This window comes from Populus euphratica, unplaced genomic scaffold (assembly GCF_000495115.2).
Source record: "Populus euphratica unplaced genomic scaffold, PopEup_1.0 scaffold192.1, whole genome shotgun sequence".
Taxonomy (NCBI): Eukaryota; Viridiplantae; Streptophyta; class Magnoliopsida; order Malpighiales; family Salicaceae; genus Populus; species Populus euphratica.
The window spans coordinates 3177-12657 of NW_011500073.1; the positions used below are offsets into that span (position 1 = coordinate 3177).

General features: G+C 30.3%; 2 protein-coding genes across 2 annotated transcripts in view; both read left to right on the forward strand.

Moving 5' to 3' along the window:
- The first annotated feature begins 367 nt into the window (after positions 1-367).
- On the forward strand, positions 368-1730 carry LOC105108557 (uncharacterized). The gene is made up of 2 exons (XM_011002902.1): positions 368-720; positions 761-1730. Exons 1-2 carry the CDS (start codon positions 389-391, stop codon positions 1581-1583), a joined length of 1155 nt encoding a protein of 384 aa, XP_011001204.1. The 5' UTR covers positions 368-388; the 3' UTR covers positions 1584-1730.
- Positions 1731-9154: 7424 nt separating this feature from the next.
- LOC105108532 (uncharacterized) overlaps positions 9155-9481 on the forward strand; it is a 1632-nt gene continuing 1305 nt past the window's right edge. The window contains exon 1 of the mRNA XM_011002865.1: positions 9155-9481. Coding sequence (XP_011001167.1) covers positions 9189-9481 — 293 coding nt within the window. The 5' untranslated portion in view covers positions 9155-9188.

Here is a 9481-nt window from a genome sequence, read left to right on the forward strand (position 1 = left end):
TCCATTATACTGTAACTGCAATTTAACTATTTTTATAGCCTCTTTCTTTATTTTCTTTCTCTTTCATTATTTTTTGTTGCACATCATATAAGGGGCTATGGATTAAGCCAATGGTTAATAGTCCAAAATTATTCTTGATAATGCCAAGATTCTAGCATCAGCATGGAACTTACATGGATTTCATGCGTCGAGGACCACAAAATGTGCGGTCCTGGATTAGTAGAACCTTTATCTACTTTTCCTCTTGTAGGATTCTTCTTACTTGTCTAAATTGCCTACGCTATTGACTTTTCAGAGTAATATTTCCCATATCTCTCTATATATTCGCGAGAAGATTGAGACAATGGGATAAATAATGCTCTAAGAAATATTCCAAACCATTCCAAAAATGTACGTGACTAGGCCTCTTTCCATGTACAAAAGAAATCCTTCAGCTCTTTCGTTACCTCCTCCTGAAGGTCCAAATTCTGGTATATTGATAATTCAAGATGAAGAAGCCGAACCCACCTGTTGTTTTGGCTTGTTCACGAGCGATCAAGTTGAAGACCTGCCTTTCCCTCAGAACAAGAATCTAAAAGTTCGCTATACCACAAGTGGAGGTGCTGCAGGCAGCACACACACAGTTACTTATACTAACCGTGTTATCTTCGTTCCTGTTCTTAATCAGCCACTGTCTTCCAACCAATACCATGTAATTGAGCGTCGCGGGAGGCATAAAGGGTACGTTTATAGTCGTCACAAACTGCAGTTTCTATATATATATCGTTGCAGCATGCTGTTTCGGCTGCTGTATCCCCGATATGGAACCAGAGCCTTTCGATCCAAAGGACGCACGCCAGCAATTTGAGATTCGCAAGAGAGGCTGGGGTGGTTATGTAGCTAAATCGGTAGCTCCAGATGGCTTCCCTCCAGGATTCTTAAGGAGAAAAGGTTGGAGAGTGGTAACCTCAACTGAAAGTGATTTTGAGTTGAATGAAGCGCGAGGTCTTGATAGAAATCTCCGTGACCGCCTTCCAGATTTCCATTTCCCATTATCACAACGAAGCTCTGCGTCGGTTGTTGTAGGAAAGTGGTACTGTCCTTTCATGTTTATCAAAGAAGGAAAACTGAAGGATCAGTTTATTGCTTCTAGGTATTATGAGATGACACTGGAGCAGAGATGGGAACAAATTTTTGCGTATGAAAATAGTCTTAGTGAAGGCAACTCTGTAATTGTGGATGCTGTTGTTCAAAGAGAAGTGATTGCTGTTGCTGGTAGAGAAGTGGCGCCTGACGAAAGGAATGTGGTTGACGGGATCATGTGGTTTAGGAGTTCTAGCAATGTTGGAGGAGAAGCAAGTGTGGGCTTGAGTTTGGAAATTGTGGAAAGAATGAAGTGGGAGCAAGAGAGAGCTGGATGGCCCGGTGGTAATGAGAGTTATGTTACGGTGAAGAGAGTGGAGGAGTTCGGAGGGATTGGTGGCTGGAAGAAACTTGGATGTTACGTGTTGGTTGAGAGATTTGTATTGAGGAGAATGGACGGAAGCTTGGTGCTAACTCATGACTTCAAGCACACTCATCAAATTAGGAGCAAATGGGAATGATATGAGTACTGTTTATTCTATTATTTCTTTTCAGTATTTCCAATTTTGCATGTTACAGTCTGTACTATTTCAGCGAGAAAGATGTGTAGGTGAGTGAAAGAGGAATCATACTTGTTTAATTCCAGTTATCATCTCTTTTATTTGATTCATTCTTGTTCACTTGACCCGGATTTTCTTTTCTGGGATCACTTGTTGGATCTATCTTCCATATCATATTGCCAGAACAAAGGACAAAGAAGTAGATTCAATGGTAAATACCAAGCAATTTGAACTAATCCCCGTACCATTTTGAAGAGTAGTTTAGGACAAATCATCCCATGCCTAATAACAAAAACATGATTTCGGCAGGAAAAGGGTAGGAAGGAAGAGGAAACGGAGTAGATCCTTCAGAGAGAATTGAGAATTATCGTTTCAAGGAATGAATCAATTGTCAGTAAGCTCTTGACAGACACAAAGCTTGCATCAAACCTCATAATAGGTTTAATTGACAATACTAACTCTTCTGTCTCTCTCGATACATACATGATAGATGTCGGAATACGAGGCCAATTTGAGAATGATTGAACAGTCTTTTATGCTTCTTAAAAGTTTTGATTGGTTCATGTAGTTTTTTTGTTAACCCGTTGTACCTTTTCTGACCCCGAATTGAATTTTTGAGCTACTTGATATCCAGAAATTGATGAGCTCCATCATGTCCTCGAATGTTAATGAAAATCTCACGAATCTTCGTGACTGAAAAGTTTAATCATTTATGTAAGTTAACGAGGGACCTGTTTATTAATGGTTGGGGACAGGTAAGTCGTTTCACATGGATTGATATATTGAAAGAGATAAAAAAAAATAGAAGAAAAAAGAAGAAACCAGAAACTGAGAAGAGATGGAACCGAAAGAAAGAGAGGAAGAAGGGAAAGAAGGAAAAGGATCATGAGTGACGGCGAAATTACGTTTTTGAGGTGAGATCGTAATTTGACAAACATGATTTTTGTTTTTGTTGCTTATTATGTTCTTTTTTTTAACTTATTAATGTTAAAATTCATTGATTTTGAATGATTTTGTTAGGGACAATAACTTGACATTGATTTGTTTAATTGATGTGTTATGTGCAATAATGGCTAAGAAATTTGGAACGATCTTTCCTAGAAATTCTGGAGAAAGTAGTTTCAAGGTTGAAGATTATAAAACTTCAGTTTGGTCCTGATATATAAAAATTACATTTTAATTCTTTATACGTTCACAAATTATAAGTATTTCGGTACCTGACAACTTTAACAAGAAAGGGACACTCAACAGTCCATACCTCACAAAAACAAAAAGGAATTTGCCAGACATGTTACGAAGCTTCCTAGGAATTAGACATCCTGTATTTAAGGCCGGTTTTTTCTGTTGCATTTGTTTATTATTGAAAGAGTTGGTTAATAAAAAATATTTTTTATTTATAAAAAGTTTAGTTTTATTTTTAGAAAGGTGTTTTCTGGATGAAAAATACTTTTTAAAAATTATAAAAAATTTAAAAATATTATATTATTTATTAATTATATCAAATTTAATTTTTAGATTTTTAATTGTTATATATTTTATTTTTATTTTATTTTTTAGAATCTGATTTAATCTGATTTCTATATTAATTTTAATTTTAATTTTTTATTTTTCAAATTGAGATTTTTTATCTAATAAATTTCATTTTTATTTTATTATTATTTTTATTATTTATTTTATTTAAAATAATTTATAAAATTATATATATTTTTTAATTTCAGTATCAGATTTCATCTTCAAGTTTACTAATAAAGCAGACCCGAAACCTTTTTACTCTCGGAGTCTATACCGGCAATTTGAGATTCAACGTCAATGCTCAGGTGACTTTTTCACCCAATCTGTAGCTACAGATGGAATCCCTCTCGAGTGCTTAGTTAAGAAGAAAATGTTAGGGTGTCTATAGAGCAACTGAAACTGAGTTCAAGTTAAATTAATCTAGTGGGAGCAGGAGAGGATCGGGTGGGTTGATGGGAGTGAAGGGCAGATGAGGGTGAAGAGGGTAGAAGAGTTTCGAGACATTGAAAAGAAGAAGAAATTTTCTTGCGATGTGTCGGTAGAAAAGTATGCATTTAAGAGAGGGGTTGGAAGTTCGGAGCTGACACGTTATTTTAGGCAGAGTCATCAGATTAGATGCAAATGAGAACGATAGCAAGATAGATCTTCATAAACAGAATATCGTCCGAACCTAGTATTTTTGGCTGGAAAAATCAATATTCCAAATAGTACAAATCAAGCTGCACTATTGGTGAAGAATTCTGCACATTTTTAAAACTAAATAGTACAAATCAACCGGTTTGACCAAGTATAGAAAATATTTGGATGGGAGATCTCTATTTTAATCTTAGAAAAAAAAAGTCAATATTAAATCCTCAATCAATAACAAAACTAAACAAAAAAAAAAATTTTGATTAGAGGGAAATGAATGAATAAAAATACTAGATTGTCCCGAATCAAATTTCAAATTTTGATTTTTTTTTAAAATTTTTGATACTTTGGAAAACATACAAGATAAAATCATGGACAATGCCAATCAAATTATTTTTTAAAAAAAAATTAATGGAACTAAAAATGTTGCTGAAAATAAAAAAAATTTTTGATACTTTGGAAAACATACAAGATAAAATCATGGACAATGCCAATCAAATTATTTTTTAAAAAAAAATTAATGGAACTAAAAATGTTGCTGAAAATAAAAAAAATCAACAAAAAAATAAACGATCCTTATATATCTATATTATTGAATAAAACAAAATTCATTCAATTAAAAAATCAAAATCATGAAGAAAAAGAATTTGAAGATCAAATAGATCTTGAATCAGTTCTACCAAATCAAGAAAAGATGTTAAAGAAGGTCATGCAAGATCACACATGAAAGAGTATATAAAGAAAAAACATAACGAAAGTACTACGGAAACGAAACTTGATTTCTTGCTAAAGGGGTATTTATGCTTTCAATTAAGATGAGAAGATTCTTTAAATAAAAAAATAATCAATAATATTAAAATATTTTATCTCCATCTTAGATTAACAAATCCATAAGAAATTATTATATTCTCTATTCAAAAGAGAAAGCCGAGTCTAGATATTCTAATGATTTGAAAAGATTTAACTTTTACAGAATTCATGAAAAAAGAGAATATTAATTATTGAATCAATCCATCTGTCAGTAAAACATGATGAAGAATTTATTATATATCAAACCATAAATATTTTATTGTTTTTTAGAAAAAGAATAACAAATTAATCAATGATACAGAAAAAATTATATTGATAAAAAGAATTTTATGGAATTTATTGTAATAATTCAAAGTTTAACTAGAAATAAAGATAAAAATAATTATGATTTACTTGTTCTCAAAAATCTTTTATCCTCTAAATATCATAGAGAATTGAGAATTCTAATTTTTTTGAATTCAAAAAATAAAAATGCTATAAATATAGAAATTATCAATAATAATAACATAATAAACCACACTCACATCATAGATAAAAACAAACATTTTGATAGAAGTAAAAATAAACTTCATAAGGATACATATATGTCCACGATTAAAAATTTGGTAAAAATTTATTTGTCATAGATATATCCCATAACATATCCAATCTAGTATATGAGATTCGGTAAAGATTATTTGTCATATATATTACAGAAGTGATAATAAGAAATGGATCAGAATAGTTGAGAAATATTCAAGTACCTAAAAGAGCTAGCTATATCAGAGCAATTATGATAAAGTTCAGTCAAATAGGTGCTCATCACTTATGGCTTGATCTTTTTATGGCAGATATTGGCGGGCAGACCCTTTTCTTCTATATTTCTAGGGAAAGGTTAATATATGATTTATTTGAAGTTAGTACTAGTATGAGAATGATGCATAATTATTTTCGTATCGAAGAAGTACCAACTGATCTACCTCTTGACTGATTAGATAAATGTTTGGATTTCTGTGATTATTTTTTAAAAAGATTTGTTGAATATCAAAAACTTATTACACAAAATCCTATTTTTTTAGAACGAGTTGAAGGAATATGTATTGTTAGTGTAGAGAAAACAATAAATTTAGGTTTATCAGAACCAATGCTACGAGCTTTTAGAGTACAATGGGATCTTTGTAAAGTTAATCATTATGAGTGTTATGATGAATTTGATTGGAGAGTCCAGTGGCATAAAAAAGGGGATTTGTTAGCTTGTCATTTAGTTCGAATTGGTAAAATGATGAAATCTGTAAAATTTGTTCATTGGGCTTTGGAAGGGATTCCAAGGGGGCCTTATGAAAATTTAAAGACCCGAAGTTTTGATAAAGAAAGGAATCGAGAATGGAACAATTTTGAATATCAATTTATTAGTAAAAAACTTCTCTTGCTTTTGAATTACCGAAACAAGAACTTTATGTTCGAGTTGAAGCACAAAAGGGAGAGTTGAGAGTTTTTCTAATAGGGGATCAAAGTAGTTTTCTTTGGAGATGAAAAATTCACCCACCGGGTTTTATCAATTTACAAATTCTTCCTCAATTAATTAAAAGAATAAAATTAGATGATATTATGACAATACTAGATAGTATAAATAGTATTACAGTGGAAGTTAATCATTAAAATAATAATTGATACAACAATAATACAAGCTATCAATTATTTTTCGAGATTGAAATCCTTAAATGAGGTCTATAGATTTATATAAATGCTTCTCCCTATTTTTACTGTTGTATTAGGAATCATGTTAGGTATGTTAGTAATTATATCGTTAGAAAGAGAAGTTTTTGTAGGGGATACAATAACATATTGAACCTGAATATATTGGTCATTTTAAAGTTCTTCAAGCTCAAGTGAATGGAACAAAACTACTTTTCAAAGAAAATCTTTTTCCATCAAGAGGAGGTACTGATTTATTTAGTATCAGATCATCCATAGCAACCACACCAACTCTATTAAGCTATTTAGCAATTTATTTTGGCTATCACTTTGTTTTAACGAATCTAAATATTATTTTCTTTTTATGGATTGCCATTTCAAGCATTGCTTTCATTGGACTTCTCATGTTAGGATATGGATCAAATAATAAATATTCCTTTTTAGGTGGTCTACGAGCTATCGCTCAATCGATTAGTTATGAAATACCATTAACTCTCCATGTATTATCCATATCTCTACGTGTTTGTTAAAACATAATTTTTTCTCTATTTCTTTTTTCTTTATTATGAAGAAGGTGAAATTAATTGAATATATATCTTTATTTTTTTATTCATCATTTGAATTGATGAACTAAATTAGATACATCATTTGGTTTGATGAACTAAATTAGATAGTTATATGAGTGAAAGAAAACAACTTTCAAATTTACAGTAAAAAAGATCAAGACTCATTTTTTTATGTACAGCGGTAAAGCATAAATAAACATAAAAAGATTAGATCATTTATCCTAAAATTGATTGGTTAGTCATTTGGCTTGAAAGTGGGCTCAAAGAATCAACTTTGTTGAGTTTTAACGATTGTAGAGTAGTAGAAATAATCAGGCAGCACTCCCTATTATTTCAATCTAGAATACGCTCCTATCCACTAATTAAACAAGGGATTATCAGGAACGAACTATCCTTCACCCTTTTTTTTTTCTTTTCAGAAGTAAAAATAAGGAAACAAAAAGAATAGAATTATAATAGAAAAAAAAGGATCATTTTTCTTCTTTCTTTCCTATATTGATATTAATAGAAATTAAATTCTTGTCATAATTCATGAAATAATGGAATGTCTAATTATTTTTTATAATTGAAAATGAGAGGTTGGATATTTATTGGTATCTCTATAAGAAGTTTTTTATTGAAAGATTTAAGTTATTGCTTAAGAAAAAAAAATTAAAATTCTTAAAAGATTCAGAAATACTTTATTTTAGTATTATAACAAATATAATTATATTGGTCAAATTTTTGAATTGGGGGGCATCTGATAGATTTGGATTATATCTATCTTGTAAATATATTGAGATAAATAATATGATCTGGCCTTTAGATTTATTCATGGCCTTTGAGGAGCAATGTGAGATGAAAATTTCATGTATGGTTTTGTAATAGCATTGGGATAATGATGTCATCACTGACTATGATTATCTAACAATTCAAGCACAATTGATATAGTTAAGACATGATCAAAATATGGTCTAGAAGGATGGAATTTGTGGTGTCAACCTATAGAATTTAATATTATTTTTTATTTATTCACCAATAGAATATGAGAAATTACCTTTTGATTTACTAGAAGCAAAAAAAGAATTAATAGGAGGTTATTAAACTGAATATTCGGATATCAAATTTGGTTTATTTTATGTTGCTTCCTATCTGAACTTATGAATCTCTTTATTATTTATAGCAGATCTTTACTTGGATGGTTGGAATATCTCTATTCCATACATACTTGTTTTGAAGTTTTTCGATTTTGAAATAAAAAAGTAGGTAAAGTCTTTGAAACAATAATGAGTATTTTTATTACATTGATTAAAACTTATTTGTTTTTGTTCATTCCTGTCACAATAAGATAGACTTTACCTAAACTAAGAATAGATTAATTATTAAATCTTGGATGGAAATTTCTTTTACTTATTTTGCTTGGCAATCTATTATTAACAACCTCTTCCCAGCTATTTTTACTATAAAGTAATTCTTTTACATACTTATAATTTGTCTTAAACAAGATAAAGAAATAGATATAAAATTATTCGTAGAGATTCACAATATATTCCATATATAACTAGGTTAATGAATAATGGTCAATAAACCATACGGACTGCAAGGTATATTAGTCAAAGTTTCTTGATTATCTTATCCCACATAAATTATTTATTTGTAACTATTTAATATCCTTATAAAAAATTAATCACTTTGAAGCGTTTTCGCAATCGAATTCATTTTAAATTTGATAAATATATTACTTGTGAAGTATGTGTTCATGTATGTCCCATAGATTTACCTCTTAATAATCAGAAATTAAAAACTAATATTTGAAATAAACAATTACTTAATTACAATATTAATTTAGAAAATTGTATATTTTATGGTAATTGTGTTGAGCATTGACCAATTAATTGCTTATCGATGATAAAAAAAATATAAACTTTTTACCTATAATTATCTCAAATTGAATTATAACCAAATTGATTTACATCATTTATCAATGTCAAAAATTTACAATTATATAGTTCAAACATTTTTGAATTCACCTTAATCTCAATCTCTAATTAAAATGGACAAACCCCTTTCAATCTTTGATTGACTGAAGAGTCCTTTTTAATTATTAAACAAAGATCGAGATCTAAAAGTCTAAAATATTATTTTCTTTAGTCAATAACTACAAAAATTACAAATCCCAATTAGCGATTGGATTTTGATTGAATGGTTAGAATTGCAGCGCAACATTACAAATCTTGATCTACTTTTCTTCTTGTAGGATTCTCATTGCTTGTCTAAATTGTTTACGCTATTGACTTTTCAGATTAATATCTTCCATCTCTCTCTATTTATACACGAGAAGATTGAGACAATGGGATAAATAATGCTTTAAGAAGGACTCCAAGCCATTGCAAAAATGTACGTGACTAGGCCTCTTTCCATGTACAAAAGAAATCCTTCAGCTCTTTCGTTACCTCCTCCTGAAGGTCCAAATTCTGGTATATTGATAATTCAAGATGAAGAAGCCGAACCCACCTGTTGTTTTGGCTTGTTCACGAGCGATCAAGTTGAAGACCTGCCTTTCCCTCAGAACAAGAATCTAAAAGTTCGCTATACCACAAATGGAGGTGCTGCAAACAACAGACACAGAGATACTCATACAAACAACACAGACAGATATATTCACACTAACCGTGTTATCTTCATTCC